The sequence below is a fragment of the Symsagittifera roscoffensis genome, chromosome 3, assembly GCF_963678635.1.
Source record: "Symsagittifera roscoffensis chromosome 3, txSymRosc1.1, whole genome shotgun sequence".
NCBI classification, from domain to species: domain Eukaryota; kingdom Metazoa; phylum Xenacoelomorpha; order Acoela; family Convolutidae; genus Symsagittifera; species Symsagittifera roscoffensis.
The window spans coordinates 72059845-72082311 of NC_087064.1; the positions used below are offsets into that span (position 1 = coordinate 72059845).

Consider the following 22467-nt stretch of genomic DNA (forward strand, 5'->3'; position numbering starts at 1 on the left):
GTCTCTATTCTTCAATTTTTTTCCAAAAAGTTTCCTAAGACAACTCAAAAAGGATACATTTTGAAATATCCAAGAGATTTCAGTCATCGTTTGGAACAAATTTTAATTCCGTACTTAATTTATTAATCACCTATTACGCTTCCTCAAAAAACAAAATTAATACAAAAGCAGCAAAAAGAGGAGGTTGTACCAAAAAATTCTATTCACAGTGCTGTAAACGCAAGGTTGAAATTAGGTAACAATAAGCATATTGTTGATTTGTCTATTAGTTGTCCTAGAATTAGAGTGAACCAGTCAATCAAGATGATACTGAATTATCGAGGTACAAAAAAGTCTACTTTAGACTTTGTGTGTGCACTAAAGTGAAAGGTTTCAAATTTTTTAAACCAAATTGAGGCAATTCAAATTAAATTTGAATTGTTATCAAGAAGATTGCTAAATCAGAAGTCAGAAGAACTTGAATAACTGTCAAAATCTATAAAGAATTAAAAGATTGTTTTCTCCAGGTTCTTTCAAAAACTTGAAGAAAATGAAGTTTCAAAAAAGAAAGTAAAACTATTCTTAGAAAACAAGTCAACTCATCCAAAAATTTGGTTCAACATGAGACAATTTTGACTTTTGAAATTTTAACATTTAAATCTGGTGTATGGATTGTTATTTTGCAGACAAGTTGGCAAGTTTAAATAATGAAGACAGACTTTTCCAAATATCCTTAGCAAGCTTTCAAACAACTTTTCTCGGAAAAACACTCCCAAAGTTTGTGGGTCATTAAAAAACAGAAAATGGAGGAATTCGAAAAAAATTTAAGGAGAAGAACATTCACATTAATTCAACAATGAATGGAACAAAAACTGCATTTGCAGAAAGGGCTATTGAATCATATAGCCAACCAAGTTACTGCTACATAGAAGATTATGGTGAAAAACAATTCAGAAATAACCTCAACTTGTGTCTAAAAAGAATTGTCGCGTTATTAGATTTATTGGAAAAGTTTATCAAACATATGAAACATAAACGCAAAGTTTGAGATAGATTGAGAACATCAAAAAACAAGGTTCATTTTTGAAAAAAATAAAAAAAAAATTTGAAATTTTTGCAATATATACACAAAAATCTAGGACAGAAAATATCAAAGATCTTAAAAAGCAAAAGTTCCTAGAAAATTTGCTGAAAACGTCAGGGAAATGTTCAGATTAGTGGCAAAACAATTTTTTTTCAACTTTCATTGGTCATTAGCTGTAGATTTTCCCACTGTCAAGCTAGTTTTTAAAGCTTCTTTTGATTATTATCCGAGTAGCAGTCTTACTTTCTTTTTAAAAGTGCTCCAACTGAACAAACAAATCTTAGATGTGAAGAGGAGGTTGCTAATTATGAATTGTTAAAACCTTCACTATACCAAATTGCTATTGAAGGAAGGGTTTACTCTAATCGATATGAGAGAAAGCTCTGATGAAAAAAATTACCCGATACAATTTGAACCTGATATTTTATCCAATTTTTTTTTATATAATTGTAGCCACAAAAAAGAAACATCGAAAAATTTTAAGTGCACAAAAATTCGAATAGAACGGAATTTATATTTCAGTAGATGAGGTTACACAAAAGAAAACCGTTCTTTACCTGAGAATCAACATTTTTTGAGTCACGCCTTTGTTTGTGACTTAGAACAAAATCATAGAGATGCTATAATGAGTGGAAAAGGACCGGTTATTTTCAGCAGCCTCACGATATTCTAAGAAAACATTTCCTGAGGATATATAGTGACTTTATAGAGTGTAGAAAAGTAGGTGATATAAAAACCCCTACACTACGTTGTATTCCCTTCATTTACAAAGTATAAAAAATGGAGGCATAAAATCTACAGGACAGTACGTGAATTATCAGTCCTTTTCAAATCTACGATTGAAAATTTGTTTGAAAAACTCTTTTCATAGCAAGAAAGTAGAACAAACACATACTGCAGGTTCTACAAAAAAAAAAAGACTATTAAGGAGATACAAAAAATACTACTGTTCTCTTGTTCTGCAAAATGTCGGATAGTTATCAGCCAAACTTCAGCCAACTTCCAGTTTTTGGTGGACACCCAAGGGAGCGTGGGAGATGTTTTGATGCTCTTGCTCAAATTATTGTGACAACTGCAATCCCCATTCATTCAGAAATAAATAGTCCCAGCTGCAAAAAAAAAACGGAGCAGGCAAATTTGCAGCTCCAGAGATTGGAAAAGTTGTTGATAGACATAATCAAAGCTCAAAAATTTTCCAAAGAGGCTAGAACAAAAACAGTTTGAAATCAGAGGGGTTTTGGAAAAAAATTTTGACAATCAGAAAAACAATTTTAAAATAAAGTTAGCAGTTTCGGTACGGGACTTTTACAAAGTTTTTGGAGTATTTGGATAAAATCAAAAATTTCAAAATAATTTTCTCATCTGACACGCAAGAAGTGTTTCCCAGAATTTTTCTAGATGAAAGCAATATTGAGTTCAAAATTTAGGTGGACCGTAACTTCTTTTTGGATATGCTTAATAGTTAAATTAATAGGAGTAGTAATAGTAGTAGTAGTAGTAGTAGTAGTAGTAGTAGTAGTAGTAGTCTTAATAGTAGTAGTAGTAGTAGTAGTAGTAGTAGTAGTAGTAGTAGTCGTAATAGTAGTAATAGTAGTAGTAGTAGTAGTAGTAGTAGTAGTAGTAGTAGTAGTAGTAGTAGTAGTAGTAGTAGTAGTATTAGTAGTAGTAGTAGGAGTAGTAGTAGTAGTAGTAGTAGTAGTAGTAGTAGTAGTAGTAGTAGTAGTATTAAAGGCTTAAGAACAGTTGTCCAAAATTTAACCCCTCAGTTTGCAGTTGTCCAAAAATTGAGTTTTTTCAGGTTGTTGCAGGTACCACAAGTGCATAGCACTTTCTATGTGCATTAGTAAACCTCGTGTAATTTTTCTCGAAAGAGCGCTTGATATAGCCTTGTGATTGTATTTTTGTCCTTTACCCCATCTAATTTACACTTCTCTGTACTATGCTCAGCAATGTCGTCAGAACTCAGTTTGATGTCGTGTTGAACACCCACAACTGGATATTGCAGGCATATCATCAGTTATGTAGTTTCCTTGTAGCACAGAAATATAGTTTAAGACATCATGCAGTTCCATCTCCATGGATAGCGGTAGAATTTTGTACGAAGCAGTCTCGCTTTGTGGTCGATGCAGCAGTTTCATATCCTTGAAAAAAAAATTTATGTCGGCATTTGAGGGTTATGATAGTATAGGGACAACATATCCCAAATGAGCTTTGAGTTTTGTTTTCATAGTTGCTTTTTTGAATGTGTTTCTCATCGAGAAGTACTAAGATTTTCAACCCTTGAGAGTTCGCCTGCTGCATTGTTTGCTCCATGATAGGTTGCAGGACATCAAGACCCCCAGGTCCTTTAGAACATTTACACTTTTTGTTTGACTGTTTTTATCGTTGGCCTACGCCGTAGCTTTATTAGGTTTAATTTTGGTTTAACTCTTTTTCCGTCACTTGCATGAAGTCAGGTCATGAAATTTTATAGTTGTGGGAAGTACTTTTGCCTTCTTGTAAAAATAATTTCGAGAAGAACACATTGATGAGTTCAGACTCCTGCTGGTCATTACATGCTGTTTTTTTATTGTAATTTTTGTCCTTTACGTACATTTGGTCTGGGAATGGCTCATTCTTTTGTAAAAACCTGAGGTACTCCTGTAGCGAAGAGATTCTTCTGCTAGCGAGTTTTTCTTTTCGTATATGGTTTGGTCGTGCAAGTTTTTTTTCCATCCTCTTTATTCTAACATGAAGCCTCAGTTTTTGAAAAATTGTTATTCTTTCTAAGCAAAATTCAACTTTGTTTCGTCATGTGGGAGGTTTTGGGGACAGATCCAGGGTGGCAGTTTGGATCGGTGAGCTGTTTCTGACAGTATATTTTTGTCAATTTGTCTTCCAAGCCATGAGTCCCATTGTTTTACCAATTTGTTCTTATTGCTATAACAGTACAGAAAGGCCGGTCGGATATGCATTCATTGAAGACTTTCCAGTCAGCTTTTTTGGTGGCGCATTTTTTTGGTAGGTGGTAAGGAGGTTTTGAAAATGAAATTAGGGTTTGAAATTAGGGTTTGAAATTAGAAAGAGAGCACTGTTCTGCAGGCGTGATTGTAGGAAAGTTTTATCCCAGGGATCGAGTATGTAGTTTCCAGATTATTTTTGTTGTTTGAGTGTTCCACAATGTCTGTTTCTTGAGTCAGTGAAACATCCAAAGATTTACCTTTTCGGCTTGGCAGTAAGTAGTAGATGTTGGAGGTTAAGTGGGGGGGGGGGCATGGAAGACCCTATGTATTAAGATACGTTATAGACTTCGGGTCTTCCATGCTATGTATTAAGATTGGGTATAGAGTCTACAATGTATTAAGATAGGGAATCCTGATGGTAAGGTTTCAGTGTGATGGTAAGATAAAGAAAAACGTAATTTTTTTGGTTTTTGTGTGGAAATGTTTATTTTTTTCGCAAAGTTTTTGGCGCGCGTTATCTATTTGGGAACAGTTAATAGTTAATTACGTGTAGAATAAAGGTTATGTATTTAGTTTTTTGGTGCATGGTAAGTCAATGGTAAGAGTTTTTGGGTAAATTTTTATGAAAAAATTTTCAAAAAAACTTCAAAAAACGATAAGGTTAGCTATTATTTGACCTAATTTATTAAATAATCTTACTTTCTATCTAATTGAAACGATAACTTTACTTTCTATCTAATTGAAACAATGCTAAACCTACAGAGACTTCGAAAAAAGGCAAGTTTCCGAGAAAAAAGTTTAAATTACAAAGAAAGTATATAAATCACTGCATTGTATAACAAGTTTACCGCATCATTTTACATTTTAACATCATAAAGCCAATATAATACAACATCATGAATAAGTTTACTTGACCAGATCAGTTCTTATAAGTTCAGAGGTTTTGTATGAATTCCATCATCTTGTACTTGTCTTTTTGGATAAAAATAGCTTAGTCCTTTCTTTGTCTGTTCATATGTGGCCACCATATGATTTATAGTTCTGAATCCTCTGTTAGTAGATGTAAGATTAATTGCTTGATCAAGCACTCTCCTATACTTTGCTAAAGGTCCATCTCCAGAGTCTTCTAGAACCCGCTTATTCAATCCTTTGCTGCTAAATTTGAATTTGTCTGACTTGTTGTCATAGCAGCAATATGTCTTACTACATAAACAGAGCATTTCTGTGCACCTAAATTCTTCTTTGAAAAGTCCCGGCTCCCGCTTATCATGTTTTTTATGGATACTAAAACAGGTTCGAGGAAAGAAATTGGATTTTGCATCCGCCTTGAAGGAATCTCTGCAATCACTCTCCCTCATTTTTTCCCAAGCAGCTCTCTTATCTGGTTGGATGCAATCGTACAAATTTTCTTCTGCAAGTGCCAAGTAAAGTGAGTCTGTGTCCATCTCCAACTCTTCAAATTTATTTACATCACAGAACTTGTCAAAGAAGTTGTAGTAGAGTTCCAACATTCTCAGCTTTGCATACTGAAGTATGAAAAAACCAACGATGATGGGTTCTCTGTGCTCAATGGTTGACTTCAATAACTCCACCTCATATAAGTCCTTCTCAACTGTGTTAAGTCTCTTAAACAGTGGTTCATTGATTGCCTTGTGAGTTTTTCATCGTTCAGATACTTCGTGATTGTATGCCTGGATCTGTCCATGATCTGATATCCATAGGAGGAATTGCCCAAGAGCTTCATTGTTTCTGCTACAACTCCTGATAGAGGGTTTTCATCTCCTTCTCTTCTTGCATCAACCACTGACTGAACGAAATTATTAAAGCATTTCCGAGGAGAATATTCAACAAAACGATAAATTTTGGTGCATTGCAAACCAAATTCCACTTAAAAGTTGAAGCGAGGAGTTATAACTGTTCCATTTTCTAGCTTGAAGCTAGATATAAGCATTCTCTGTGGATGTTTCAACATTTCATTTTCAATAGCATAATTCTTCATATAGTCACCAATATCGTTTTTTCCAAGCTCAGTGTTTTTGAAAATTGGAGGAAAATTCGCAAATTTCGATTTCAGTTCATCTGGAACAACTAAGTCGCACTGAACGTAGCCAAAAAGAGATCCATCTTTTATTTTTGCTAGAAGTGAGTCTGTAGAAAGAGATCGTTTATAGGGAAAGTGGGTTCTGACGTGATTTTTGATCTTTTCATCGGTTTTGAAACTTTCCCACCAGTCACACTCCCACATTTCTTCCACTTTGTATCCTTTCTCTTTAATGTATTCTCGTCGCATATCATCCATTTCTCTCTTCTTGTTTCCTCGCTCAATATCCTGTTCCGTTAAGGAGGGACGAGTTTCTTGACAAGAACAAAAGTGATAGTACCAACCCATTGCCTCGAATACTGTTTTACAGTGATTACAATAACCGTCCACATTAAAACAGTCAATTTTCTTCTGTTTTCCAGATGTAAAAAAGCTCTCAATTTTACATTCTGGTCTTGATTCTTGATAGAAAGACATGACCATATTCTCAAAGTTGCCAGTTTGATTATGTCTAGCCTTGAATTTCTGCATATCAGTGTCAAACTCCCATCTCGTATACAGTCCTGTTGGCATATCTTGACACATTGAATAGGGGTAAAGCTGGCTCGCATCAATTCCAACGATTGACTTACAAATATTTGATGAATCTCTGATAAAGGTTTCGTCTACAACAGCTTTTCGAGTAAACACAATCAAAGGTCCACCGGTCATGTCTTCTCGTATTTTTTCACACAAATCTTTATCACTTTCGCAAAATGGATAAAACTTGTAATTTGTAGATTTGTGTAGACATATGTTTGCAAGATTTGGACGTGTACATCCAAGTTTCAACATATCTATCCTTTTGTTATGATAAAATTGGATCATTTTTTGCATTGCTTCCAGGGTTGGAACTACATCTTTGTTGTTGTACCACTGCAAAAAGTCTTTGAAAACAGTCATTCCCTTTTTCTGCCAAGTTTGTTGTAAGTAACTGTAATTATCTAGTCCAGATGGGGGTACAGTCTTGATTTGAAGCTTTTTCAGTGCTTGCTGTTCATCAAGTCCACTCTTCCTCAGTTTTTCATAATCAGTAAAGTCTTTGTCTAGAGGATTGTTGTTTCTAAGTTTACTGAAAAATGCTTCATATGGGGGCAGTCCTGGAAAATCAAGTTTGTCAGGGTTGTCAAACCACTCATAAGGAAAGAATCCTTTTGTTTCACTAGCTTTATAAGCTTTGAGAAATGAGTCCAGAGTTGTTGCTCCACCCAGAAATTTCATAATGTCAAGAAATTGTACATCTCCAAACTTGAAAGATATAAAATCATTTGCTTTTTTGATGACGGATGTTTCTTGTTCTTTATCGCGAATCAAATAGGGGATTAGGTAGGACTTGATCAAATTCAAATCATATCTACCGCTGTTAAATCCAAAAACAGGTAAAGTATTTATATATCTCTCCAGATGTTGTTTCAAATCGATGAGTTGATTTTTCTGAATTCGCAAAAATTGTGTTGACATATCTGCTTCTTCCGAATCTTCAATGCATTCGTCTTCGTACTCGAATTTGTTACTTGAATAATTTTTACCACGTTCGTTTAGCTGATCAAAGATCTTCTTCATTCTTTCATTGACAGCTACTTCAATATCTTGAAATTTTTTTCTCATTTCTAGCATACTTTGTTCAGCCAACAGCTCGAGGTTGGATACAAAATCAATTATCAAGTTCTGTGGATCCTTGTTGTACAAGAAGATGGGTTCATCAATCAGATTCGATGATATAGATACTGAAATAGGAACATGTTTTCCTATCCAGGTAGTAGTTTGTGTTTCTTTTAGTTCTTCTGTAGGAACACATATCGACTCAAAATCGAAAATTGCTAGGTTTTTGAAGAGTTTTTTATCATCGGAAACTGGAAGATTGAATCCTTCTAGCTTTTCAAACAAGGTTTCGCGAAGCTCATATACGTTCTTTGGGTAAATATGTTTCACACGATCCTTACATCTCAGAAGATGTTTGTTGAGAAACTCGGATCTTTTGAAGAAACTATCACAACTAGGGCACCGGAAACACTTAAAGAAGCTATCTATATCGTTTGTATGAATAATATGATTGTTGAATCGCAGTAATTTGACTGTTTTATCAAATCTACCAATACTTCTTCGTGCTAGTTCTCCCACATATTCTCCCTCTTGAATATCAAAATCGTAAATAAAGATGTTGCGTTCAATTATTTCCTCGACAACAGGTAAGTCTTCAATGGAAACTCCACGAAAATTCTTAGGATCATAACCAGATTTTGTTATGAATTCTGTAAAATATCTGGAGGTGTGAGTGTCGAGATCATTGTGTCCGTTCATGTACATGGCCAATGCGCGGAAAAGACACAAATGATCTTTGTAAGGTTCCTTGTCTTTGTTAGATAAAAGACAATTCACTTGCGTATGTCGTAATAAAGGTTCGGGTAAGACAGAGTCCGGACATCCCATGGGGATGTTTTTCAGCAAAGCAGCAAAAATTGTAACGTTAGTAATCAACTTGAATCGCCACTTTGTGTTCTGGCGTTCTTGGGTACATTGCTCCACAATATCAAATTTTTCTACTTTTCCTTGGATTGTTATCAAATCCGCTTTCGTACAAAGTAAGTGGGATTTTTCAAACAGAGTATTGTTTTCATGGGCGTAGAAATATCGATATTCACCAGTCTCAATATTTCGAAGAACAAAACCCAGAGCAATGTTGATTTTGGTTGCAGAATCGAGCTTGTTGAAGACTTCTTCAAGTTTCTCGTTAATTATTTTAGTATCTAACTGGGACATTTGGAAGTTAAATACCTTATTTCTCCCATTTTCCATCTCCGTATCCACTAGAAAATGTTGACATACACCAAGTTCCTCCTTCAATTTTTCACCATCTTCCCCCTCATCCTCCACAATTTTGGTTCAAGTCGGCTACCGTATCACTTGGCTTCCGTTGTTTCCCTCCATGTTCCTTTCTCCGATGTTGCTAGAGAGAGTATTAAATCGGAAACTCTTGCTCACAAAAAGAACACACCGTTGATTGCTTGGAACTTGGTGGAGCATGTTTCTTAGCAACATGATAGTTCATCTCGTCCTTGTTCTTTGTATAAAAATGACATTTGGAACACTTATATTCCTCCTGCTTTTCACATCTTTTTTGATGTCTGGCAGCGTTTATTCGAGTAAACATGTTTCCGCAGTCCTCACATTTGACTTTCTCATTTCGGTTAAGTGCAGGCATTATCTAAAAAAATTGGGACTTTTGAAATGTTCCAAATTTAAAAACTTAAAGTACCAATTGAATGAAAATACTTACTTTTCGTGAAGTAACGAAATGCAAAATTTGAAATAAAATTCAGTTGACTGTTTCTGATTGGCAAACAAAATGAATGATTTAACCCAATAAAATAAATGTATTTATACTATCAATGACGCCTACGCAATAATCCTTTTACGGTAATGACGTCATTCTTTGAATAGAAGTGATGTCACCGCCTACGCAATTTTCCTTTTATGGTAATGACGTCATTCTTTGAATAGAAGTGATGTCACCGCCTACGCAATTTTGCTTTTATGGTAATGACGTCATCTCCACGTTATTCCTTGGAAGATTCTAGAATGTTTGGAAAGTTTTAGAATTTTCGAAAAATTCTAGAATTTTCCAGAAAAATTCTCAACCAATCAGAACTAAGCTGTTTCTAGTCATAACTTTGGATCCAAAATATTCATTTTTGAAGAATGTCAATCAAAAAGCATTTGAACTTCCTCGAATTACTCTACAAGAAAAAAGAAAATATTCCGTGTGATTTCCTTATTGATGAAATAGATGTAGATTCTTACTTTTTTCACACATTTTTGGACGTTTATGTTGTCCAAAATAGAGTTCTCCGGCTAAGTAAAGGTCTCTTTAGAGAAACTTACTCAATCAAAGAGTTTACTTTTGATTCACATATTGCGTATCAAAGCTATAAACTTACAGCTGAGTTACACTTGACTAGAAAAGAAATTTTATTTATTTTAGAAAATTTGAAATTGATAAAAAAATCGTACGATAATATTTCAAAGACTCTTTTTATTCCATATCCAACTCCCAAATTTGTTAAAACTCCCCAGCAAAGTTCTTTATTCCTCCATTTTTTTAAGGACTTTCAAAGTTCAAAATCTTGCATGATCAGGTTTGGTATCAGATTTCCAGAGATTTGCTTTGAAAAAGTCATCAACTTTGAGTTATCATCTCAAATCTACATCAAAATTAAAGAACTTGAATATCTGCTGAAAAATCAGCAATTTCTCATCGATTATATACAAAAAATTCAGTTAACTTGATGAGAAGACTAGCAAAGATGCTACTTTTATTAATTTTTCTTCTTTTGTTACTTATATCGGCAATATTTCTTATTTTTACAGCAAACAACTTTTGGTCATTTATTTTTGCGATTGCTTTTGTGTATATTTTTACTTATTTGGAAGACTTAAATCCTTAAAAGGTTCCTCTGATTGGATATGACAACTTGAACAAAAATGAACATTTTTGTGATTGGAAACGACAATATGTAAAATGGAGCTTTGTTTCCAATTGGACACGAGTTTTCTATAAGAATTCCATAAAAGGAAACTAAAATCTGATTGGACACGACTACAATCCAAATAAAGAAAACCCATTCTGATTGGTTAAACCCACACATTCCAGTTGAAGGTACCCCTCTCTCTTAACTAAAAATCATTTTATTTTCAACTTAACTACCGTCAACTACCTCCTCTCTCAGCTCTAAATACAATAATTTCAACATAACTACCGGCAAATTTCTCCCTCTCAACTGTAAATCTTGCTTTTAATCATTTACTCAACTTATTGCTCAAAATGATCTTCTCAGTACAAAACAACAACCTTATGTTCTCGGTGGAATTTTCGGCTGATTTAGTACAAATCCAAGTGCGAGAAACAGTTTGTGGAGTTTTTCTGGCACGAATGGACATCCCAATCCAAGTCTGGCATATGGTGGAAGTGATGCGAAGGGATTTCAACGAACATCATATAACGCAAGTACCTCCTACAGAGAATCAACTTGGAGAAATGCAAATGATGGAGGAAGTGGCCGAGCATGTGGGAATGAACTACCCGGAAATTCCTGACTCTAGATATGTAGCCCAATCATTCGACGATTTCCTCTTTCCTTGGGAAGAGGGATCTGTGGACAACCCAATTACCATCGAAGAGGATGAGGGGTTCTCTGAGCCAAGAACTCCAGTCAGCGAATCACCAAGACAACCACCAGTGATGGAGGCAAGACCAGCTTTGCGCTCCATTGAGAACTTGGAAAACTTTGAGAACTCAGCTGCTCGACAGCTCTTTGATTTGTAAATAAATTGGCTACTGTCTTGTGCGTTGTAATTTAATTTCTTTGTATCTAGTAAAAAAATTTTCAAGAGATAAGAACAAAGAGATCATAGAACAAAGAGATCATAGAAAAGTTTATTAAGAAATTTCAATGGTAAAAATTTGTTAAAAATTAAACTAATTAGGCATCTGGTAAATACTTTTATAGAAATTTGTTAGAAAGATGGTAAAAAAATTAAACCAATTTTTGCAAGCATGTTAAAAACTTTACATTAATTTTTGCACCATGCAAAACTTTTCATAATTTTTTTACACACTTGTTAAAAACATCAAAGAAAATCTCGCAAATTAAGAAAAATTTCATTAAATATTTTCGCATTTTAAAGAAAACTGAAAGAAGATTTTCTTGCACTGTTAATAATTAAATAAAATGAAAATCTTTGTTTTGATTTTGATCATAAAAAAATCTCTTTTTTGCATGTAGATTGATCAAAAAAATTGGAAAAACAATGTATTAAGAAAGGGAATAGTACTCAAAGTCAGCAATTATGAAAAATTTTTAGCATTAATTTAACAAGTTTTTTACAAAAAATTCTTGCAATTTTTGCAAATGAATAAGAAAAAATAAATTTGATTTTTGCATTTGTTTGTCAAAAAAATCACGAAAAAACTTGCATCTAACACAAAATTTTGTTGAAAATTTTTGCACACTTGTTGAAAAAATCAAAACAATTTTTGCATCTTGTAAAAAAGTTTAATTAAATTTTTGTAAACGTGTTGAAAAAATCAAACCAAAATTTGCATCTTGCGAAAAAACTCTTGATTTAAATATAAACAATTTTGACAAGATTTTTATTAACAAATATTCAATTATTAACAGAAAAATTGATACGTTCGTTATTTACAGTACCAAAACCATCAATAAAACAATCAACAATTTTCAACAAGTCAGTCTCATACTTTGAGTTTTGAACTTTTCGAATCCTTTCCAAAAAAGCTGATCCAAGAGTCTGAGTGGACGCAATCTTCTGAGCAGAACTGAGATAATGTCTTTTGAATTTTTTTCGCAGCAGTCGTTTCTTTGCACCACTGGGTAATTTTTCCGGTATTCTACATTTCAAGTTGTGTTTGACTGCACGATTCAATTGATTGAAAACTTCACCTCTTGATGAAATAATATTGAAATAAAATCTGTGTTTGTATAAAGTATATATACAGTCAACAATTTGATAAGTGAAATGACATTTATCTAATCTTAGCAAAATCTGATCGAGTGATGATCCGATTAATACTAAGTGAAATTTGCAATTTTCCACTGGGCAGAATGATGAATGGTTAGATACACAGTAGTCTTGGGTGACAATAAATTTTTCATAAAAGTTTTCTGAGACAGAGATAAAAAGAGATTTTGCATTGTAGTCCGAATAAAAAGTGGGATATGCTTGACACATAGCAGATGCCATCACCGATTACTTGTTGAAAATGCTTATATTGAATTGCTTATATAGTAGTTACATCACCTACGCAATGTCCATATTTGGATCATCACCTACTCAGTATTCCATATAAGGTAAAAAATACCTTATATGGATTGTACAGTGAGTCATCTAGATTTCCTAATTTCTATAAATTTACAAATATCATTATTTTGAAATATCTACTACTGATCAGTTGGTTCTGAATCTTAAATCAAAAATGTATTCACGAAAAGATATCCTTCCCAACTATATTGAATTTGCTAAGAACCAAAAAAGGATTGGGAGATTTTCTTGGTCCCAAAAACCCTACAACGGAAAAATTTACTTTGAACCTTGCTTCCAATTGCTAAAAAAAAATGAATCTGGACAATTCGAAAAAACCCAGCAAGTCTATCTTGGTGAAAAAGAAGGGGAAAGGATATCAGCAATACGGAATACTGTTATTCACGATGCTGATAACCTTGGACTCGTTCCTGTATTGGAACCCTATTCTGACAAAGACTCAACCATGGAGCAGGAACTTGCGAACTGTCATGCGGTGTATGACGTAGCAACATACAAGAAGAGAAGGGTGTGTGTCACAATCAAGAAGTACAGTGTGAACAAGCCACCCTTACATTCAGATTCGACTCTTCACTGCAAAGGAGAACGAAGTCTTGAAGCAAGTTGCCTATGTCAACTATACTTTGAACGAATTCAAAGAACTTGCCCAAGTCTTGGGAGATTTTATGTTTGTTGAGAACTGTAATGTTCAATAATTTTGTTGTTGAGTGATGTTATTATAGTAATGTAATTCAAATATTCATCTTCTTGAATCATTTTTTAAAACTTCTTTGAGCTGAGCAGTATGAGTTGGAACATTGGTTTTTCCAGAAATCTTGTTTTAAAGCTTCAAAATAAATTGGGACTTTTTCATATCGTCTTACAAGAAAAGTCCCAGAAATTGTCACTAACAGTTTTGGAATCTCAAAATTTACCAAAATTGCAAGATTTGGATACAGAATCACAAATTTCGCAATTTGAGTGGACTTTGCATAATGGAAGACGAAAAATTTTTCTAAGTTATCGTTCAGATATTAAAAAAATAGATATTATAGAGTATCGTAGAAAAGGAAACACTTGGAGGAACAGTCAGAATTTTCAGTTGGAAAAAAAGAGTATGATAATTTGGTTGATTTTATCCCCTCAGTTTTGTCTTATGTAGAAACATTCAAAAAAACTTGTATCATTATTGACGAATGCACTGTAGAAAATGAACGTTCAGAAATTGAATGAAGTTCTCAGAAATTTTGATTTGATAAAGCATGACTTTTCATCAAATACAAAAAGAAAAAAATACTTTCTTTGTACCTGTTTTGTTTTGGACCCAAACATAAATTTGAAAGAAATGAACCAAAAATTTCCTTTTGGGGGTTTAATTGGATACGGAAATTCTTGTATGGATTACTTTTTTGCAAATTCAAAAATTTTCAGACTTCATGCAATTTTACATGATGCAGCTGGATCTGTGAATTCTACTACTTATAAGGGACCTGGTTATTGTTATGTTTTACCTAAATTTCCAAGTTCTTGTTTTCTTGGTCACGTGACTGGATTAATCTTCTGTTTATATGTTAAAATTTTTGCTTCATCAGTATATGCATTGTTCGATTGTTAGTTATTCTAACAAAAACTTTCAGCGAAAACAGTAAGCATCATGAGTCTAGTTGTTTTGGATATTGAGTGTATTGAAAACAAAATAGTTAAAGAGTTAGGAGTTTATCAAAATGGACAAACTGTGGGATATTCCTTTCTTCCTCCCAAAAAATTCAAAGCTACATCTCAGTCTGCTTGGTGTACGAAGCATCTTCATGGAATCAATTGGAACAGTGGCCATGAAAAATATGATGAGCTTGAAAAAATATTGAAAAAACTAAAAGCTCCAGAAACGGAGTTTTTTGCAAAAGGTTATGAAAAATGTAAAATTCTGTCAGAAATTTTGGAAACAAAGGTTACAAACTTGGATGACTACGCATGTCCAAAAATTCAGAATTTGATGTTCAAAGATGAAGAATATGATTGGAGGTGTAGCAACTACCCATTTCGTCATGCAAATACTCTTCACTGTGCAGAAAGAAAAGCATTTGCATACGGAACATGGACTCGATGTTTTTTTAATAAATTGTAAATTACCTTAATAATTTTGCATTATCGTGTTTTTGAAATTTAAATGTTAGTCATTATCAATTTTTTCATTCGAGAGTTGAGATGGGTGATGAATGTGACAAGCAATTAAATTTAGGAAATTTTGTTTTTGATGAGGAGAATCATGAACGAAAATCTTGGAAGTTTTTTGGACGTACGTGTAATAGATCTTTTTTAGTGTTTATGTGCCAATTTTTTGTCATAGTTTTAATACTAGCATGTGCAATCGTTCGAATAATGTTATCCACTACATGTGAAGAAACAACTGTTTGGGTAGCAATTTTATCAAGTACAGTCGGTTATATTTTACCTTCTCCAAAACTATGAATAAAATAATTTCTACCAAAGAACGAGTTTTTATTTCGCTAGTTGGACCGAGTGGATCTGGAAAATCACATCTTATTTTTGAGTGGTTAAAAATTGGTACATTTCAACCAAAGTTTGACAAAATTTTTTATTTTTATCAACATTAACAACCTCTTTATGGACAAATGCAAAGAAAAAACTTAAATTTATCCAAGGAGTTGACTTTGAACTGATTGAAAACCTTCCCAATGATGGAACAAAATACCTGCTAATATTTGATGATTCTTGTGAAGAAATTTCAAATTCTAAGCAGTTTGTAAAAGTTGCAACTGCTGGAAGACACAGGGGACTGAATACAATATATATTAAGCATAACTTGTTTCATCAAAGCAAATTGGGAAGAGATGTTGAGTTACAAAATACTCATATAGTCCTTTTCAAGTCGCCGAGAGATGTTTTACAAATCAATACATTAAGTCAACAACTAGGTCTAGGATCTCAGTTGAAAGAGTGGTATCAAGATGCAACATCTACTCCTTATGGTCATTTACTCATTGATTTAACTCCAAAAACAGTTGATTCGCTAAGATATTGCACAAACAGTGGTTCAGTTCCATCAAAGTTTTATCTACCAGCAGGAACAGAAACTAAGTTTTTGGACGATGAGCATACAATACGTCTCTATACTCCCAATATTCCAAACATTTTCCCAAAAACTTCAAAAACAATTCATCCTCCATTGTCCAAAAAGTTTCATTCAATTCCTCAGCGAATGTCTAGTAAACTTACTACGAGGCGAGCTAAAGGATCTTCGAAAAGTAGACGTAGTAAAATATCGACGAGAAATATCAGAAATCACACGAAGAAGAACTTCACTGCATAAAAGGAGAACTATTTTGAGCTCACCAAAAGGCTTACAATTAATATCTGTTATCACTCCTTTTGTCATTAAACGATTGACGTAGTATGGATCAGTTTGTTCTAATTCCTTACTCAATTTATCAATCACAAAGCACACTTCCAAAAAAACCAAAATTGGAACAAAAGCAAGAAAAAGAGGAGATTGTACCAAAAAACTTTGATTCTATTTACAGTGCTGTAAATGCAAAGTTGAAAACGAGTAACAATAAGCACCTTATTGATTTAATTTTGAACTCTCCTAGAATTAGACTAAGTCAGTCAGAAAATATCATATTAGATAATCGAGACACAAAAGAATCAATTGTAGACTTTGTGTGTGCACTAAAACGAAAAAATACCAACTTTCCCGATATTTACTTTACTATTTTGGAAGCAACTCAAATTCCACCTAAACTTGTTGCCAACAAGAATGCCAAAGCAAAAGACAGAGGAACTTGGATCCCTTTCAAAATTTGAAAAGGTAAGTCTGAACAGATTGTATTCTAGGGGTAGAGCTGCGTACAGTTCTGTGCGAAACTTGAGTAAAGCAAGCGGATTGTCAAAAAAGAAAGTAGAACAGTTTTTACAAACCAAAACATCGTATACAAAATTTGGTCCCCCAATCAGACGTTTTCGAAGGCTTCAAGCATTTTCAAAATATATAAATGAAATTTGGTGTATGGATTTGGCATTTGTGGACAAACTAGCGAGTCAAAACAAGGGAGTCAAATGTTTATTGGTTGCTGTTGATGTTTTTTCGCGATTTGTCAGAGTTCAAACAATGAAAACTAAATATGCCAAAGACACTTTGCAAGCTTTCAAAAAAATGATTTCTCGAAAAAACACTCCTGAAAAACTTTGGGTTGATAAAGGAACGGAATATGGAGGAATTTTCAAAAAATTTTGCAAGGAAAAAAGCATTGAAGTTTACTCAACCATGAGTGAAACAAAAGCTGCATTTGCAGAGAGAGCCATTCAATCATTAAAACACATTATTTACGGCTACATAGAAGATCATGGTGAAAAATTCATTAACAAGTTGCCGCAATTTGTGTCTACAATGAATTGTCGCATCAATAGATCTATTGGGAAATCACCTAGAGATGTCAAGAATACTGATTTCCTCTCAATTTTGTACAATAAACCTCTAACAAGGTATAAGAAACTAAAATTCAAAGTTGGAAACAGAGTGAGAATTTCAAAGAATGATATTCCGTTCCGAAAAGGATATAAACCACAATTTACAGATGAAATTTTTGAAATTTCGGCAGTCTCTACAAAAAAGCCTCCAACATACATCATCAAAGATATCGAAAAAGAGGAAATTCTTGGAAAATTCTATGAAATAGAGCTTAGAAAATGTTCTGATTAAAGGTAAATCATTTTTAAACTAAATTTTTACCGATCAGTTGTCATGGATTCTTTCACTATTGAGTTGGTTTCCAACGCTTCTTTTAATTGTTATCCGAATAATAGTCTTAGTTCTTTTACAAATTTTCTACCTGAACAAATAGATTTGAAAGGAGAATGGGAGGTTGCTATTTCAGAAATATCATACCCTTCTTTGTACCAAAATGTTACAGAGGGAAAGTTTACATTCGTAGATGGAAGAGAAAGTTCTGAGGAGAAAAGAAAGATTGTACCGATGAACATTGAACCAGGATTGTATCCAAGTATTGTTGATATAGTTGTAGCCATGAACAACAAAATTCGAGAACGTCTAGGAGCTCAAGTTTTTGAATATAACGGAATCTATGTATCAGTAGATAAAATTACACAAAAAGTTGCTGTTCATTTACCTGAGAGTCAATCAGTGTTTATAATTCAGAGTGCTGATTTGAGCCACATTTTTGGTTGTCATTTAGAACAAAATCAAACAGGGGTTATAATGAAAGGAAAAGGTCCACATTATCCTCAGTATTCTTACGACATTATAAGAATACATTCCCTAATGATATACAGTGATATTATAGAATATAACAAAGTTGGTGATACAAAAACTCCCTTATTGCGTTGTATTCCATTTATCTCCAAAGTGAAGAGTGGAGATATAGTTTCTACAGGACAGTACATGAATTATCAATCCTTTACAAATTTACAGTTTAAAAAGCTGTTGAAAAATTCTTTCCATAGTATCAAGATAGAACTAAGAGATAGTGCAGGCGAAAAAATTCCTTTTGTGTCCGTAGGAATCACTCGAGTTGTTCTCTTGTTCCGCAATATTTCGAATAATCATTTTTGATTTAAACTTCATACGAAATGGTTGCTCAAAAATCAGCTGATTTCCCTATTTTTCGAGGACATGCAAGACAGCGTGGAAGAGGTTTTGGAGCTCTTGCGCAAACTCTTGGGAGAACTGCAATCCCCTTTATTAAAAAATATATAGTCCCAGCTGCAAAAAGAATTGGGGCAGATTTGTTTGAAATCGCTGCTCCAGAGATTGGGGAAGTTGTTAGTGGACGTAAAAAACTCAAAACATTTGCAAAAGATGTGGGAACAAAAACAGTTCGGAAACAATTGGGAGGTGGAAAAAAGAAATCTAAGCGTAAAACAGCTAGAACCAGATCCATTTCTCGAAAAGGCAGATCGAAAAACAGTCGCTCTCGCAAAGACATTTTTGACAATATAAAATGAGTGTAAACCAAAGCCATTTTCGGTACGGGGCTTTTACAAATTCTTCATTGGAGATTTTTGATAAAGTCCCAGTTTTGGAAACAATTATGTCATCTTACACACAAAAAGTATTCCCCAGTACTTCTCTGGATGAAAGCAGTATTGAGTTTGAATTTGAAACGGATCGTAACCTCTACTTGGATATGCGTGATACCCATCTTAGCTTAAAGCTTCAACTATTTAAAGGAAGATTGTTTGATGCTTTCAAAAAAGAAAAAGCAGAACATAAAGCAAAATCGGAGGAAGATTCAGATGAGGAACCACAAACTTACTTAACTTATGTAAACAATCTACTACATTCTCTATTCTCCAACTGTGAAGTTTATTTCAACAATACAATGGTTTACAATGCCAATGGATTATATCCTCATAAGGCACAGATATCGGACGAATTCAACTCGTCAGCAGTGAGTAATAAAGGAATTCTTGCTTGTCATGGATACAGTTTTGAAGAAAATCCTGATGCATTTGATATGTATCCATTCACTGATAGAGCAAATTCCTTGGGAACAGGGATAACTTTTTCACTCTATGGAAGGCTTGCCATTGATTTGCTTACTTGCGAAAAACTGTTGCTACCAAACACCAAAGTTCGAATTAAACTTATTCGAGCTAGACCTAATTTTTACATGTTATCTGATAATCCAAATGTCAGTCTGAAAATAGTTGATTGTTCATTGTTTACTAGAAGAATTTTAGTTGCTGAACCTAATCATCAATACTTGCAATGGAATCTGGAAAGAGAACCTGCTCAATACAATTACATGGAAACTATAGCAAGAACCTTTATCATTCCATCTCGTCAAAACCAGTTTATTCAGGAAAATGTTTTCAATAATGCCCCAATTAGAAGGATAGCTGTTGCAATGAATACAAAATCGGCTGTTGCGGGATCTTTTCATGAAAATCCTTTCAATTATCAACAATTTCATTTGAGAGAGCTTAGAATTATTCGGGGTGAAAGAGCAATTATTTCATTAGATACAACTTCTCCTTGTCGACCCTATGTTACAACAATGAAAGCAATGCAGTTTAACGAAGATTTTCCAGCTCTTCCTATGGAAGATTTTCAAAATCTTTATATTCTAGTTTTCGACTTGACTTCACTACAGGATGCCGCTGAACACTTGCATTATCCAGAACTTAGTGGAGAAAGCTTGAGATTAGAAATGTTTTTTCAGTTTCCCTTGGAGCAAGTAAGGGAAGTGCTAGTCTTGGGAGAAAGAATATCAAAGGTTCAAATTGACAAATTCGGAACAGTCGCTAAAAATGTTTAGTTTTTTTGAGTTTTCAGGTTCCTATAAAAATATTGTAGCTTTTTTGGGACTTTTCATTGTGATTGTCTCTGTACTATATATTTTGTTTTTCTTCAGACCTAAATCTCCAGAAAAAGCAGCTAATGAATGCTGTTTAATTGAAAACCCAAGACATTTCTTCAACCTAGACTGTAAATCAGTGTTCAACAAATTTTGTCCAGTTCACAAGTTTTGTGTATGGGATTTTGTTGATGCAGTACCTAAATGCGAGTAAGTCAATAACTTTAGGATTTTCCATCCTAAATTACAATATCATACTTTCTATTTCTTTGTTTTAGATGTAAATCAGCTAACATTTGCGAAAATGGATAATTTTTCACTTCTGCAAATTATTGAAAGAATTCCTGAACTCAGGTTCAAGTACATGGGATCTTACCCCTCTGATAAAGTGCCTCAACTAACAAAATACTCTTTTGCAATTGTTAACTCAGCTCCAAGCAATGAAAGAGGGGAGCACTGGATCATGATGGCTCGATTGAATAAAACTTACTATTTTGCTGATTCTTTGGGTCGGAAAAGAACAACTTATTCCTTTCTAACAAAAAAGTATCGGCGAATGGTTCCTCGAAAGCTACAAAAAACTGATAATTTGTGTGGATTTTACGCAATTTATTCAGCATTTCTTCTTTTTAAATTCTACCAGACAAACTTGAATAATATTCATGATGTGCATATTTGAATTTTATAAGTAATTTTATGTAAATTTGTAGTTTTTTCATTTGTAAGTGTAAATTATGGTAGTAAGTTTACTATACGATGCAGTGATTTATATACTTTCTTTGTAATTTAAACTTTTTTCTCGGAAAATTGCCTTTTTTTGAAGTCTCTGTAGGTTTCAGCATTGTTTCAATTAGATAGAAAGTAAGATTATTTAATAAATTACGTCAAATAATAGCTAACCTTATCGTTTTTTGAAGTTTTTTTGAAAATTTTTTCATAAAAATTTACCCAAAAACTCTTACCATTGACTTACCATGCACCAAAAAACTAAATACATAACCTTTATTCTACACGTAATTAACTATTAACTGTTCCCAATTAGAAAACGCGCGCCAAAAACTTTGCGAAAAAAATAAACATTTCCACACAAAAACCAAAAAAATTACGTTTTTCTTTATCTTACCATCACACTGAAACCTTACCATCGGTATTCCCTATCTTAATACATTGTAGACTCTATACCCAATCTTAATACATAGCATGGAAGACCCGAAGTCTATAACGTATCTTAATACATAGGGTCTTCCATGCCCCCCCCCCCCCACTTAACCTCCAACATCTACTACTGCAGTAGCTGACGTGGCCACATTCGATCAAGCCTCTCCGTAATTGAAAACTCGTAGTAGTCCTGGAACACCGGATTTTTCTAGCTCGTTTTTAGGTTTATGTATCACCAGTTAGTATAATATTGCGAGTTTTGTGAAATCTTTAAATCTTCCAGTGATTGCAAAAGGACAATAAGTTCTTGTGTGCTCAATTTTTAGGAAGTGTTCTTAGGCGGGTTGTTAAGGCAACATATGAGTATTGAGTGACTTTCATTGTAGACCTTCGCGATGACGCTTTCGTGTTTGAATTTACAATGGATTCTTTTGGGTATCAGCTCGGTAATTTGAAAGAGAACACTGTTCTGCAAGCATGATGGTCGGAATTTTTTTCCAGGGATCGAATATGCAGTTTCCATATTATTTTTGTTGTTTGAGTGTTCCACGATGTCTGGTTCTTGAGTCAGTGAAACATCCAAAGTTCTATCTTTTCGGCTTGGCAGTAGCTGACGTAGCCACATTCGATCAAGCCTCTCCGTAATTGAAAACTCGTAGTAGTCCTGTAACACCGGATTTTTCTAGCTCGTTTTTAGGTTTATGTATCACCAGTTAGTATAATATTGCGAATTTTGTGAAATCTTTAAATCTTCCAGTGTTTGCAAAATGACAATAAGTTCTTGTGTGCTCAATTTTTAGGAAGTGTTCTTAGGCGGGTTGTAAAGGCAACATATGAGTATTGAGTGACTTTCATTGTAGAGACCTTCACGATGACGCACTCGTGTTTGAATTTACAATGGATTCTTTTGGGTATCAGCTCGGTAATTTGAAAGAGAACACTGTTCTGTAAGCATGATGGTCGGAATTTTTTTTCCAGGGATCAAGTATGCAGTTTCAATTTTATTTTTGTTTGCTTGAGTGTTATACGAGGCCCTTCTTTCTTTAGCCTAATTATTGTGACAAACTT

General features: G+C 33.8%; 1 protein-coding gene across 1 annotated transcript in view; it reads left to right on the top strand.

Annotated features, from left to right (window-relative positions):
• The window catches only part of LOC134841817 (uncharacterized), a 45036-nt gene that overhangs the window by 12426 nt on the left and 10143 nt on the right, over positions 1-22467 (top strand). The window contains exon 2 of the mRNA XM_063857853.1: positions 2538-2785. Within this exon, the coding sequence (XP_063713923.1) occupies positions 2538-2785 (248 nt within the window). The remainder of the gene's footprint in view (positions 1-2537; positions 2786-22467) is intronic.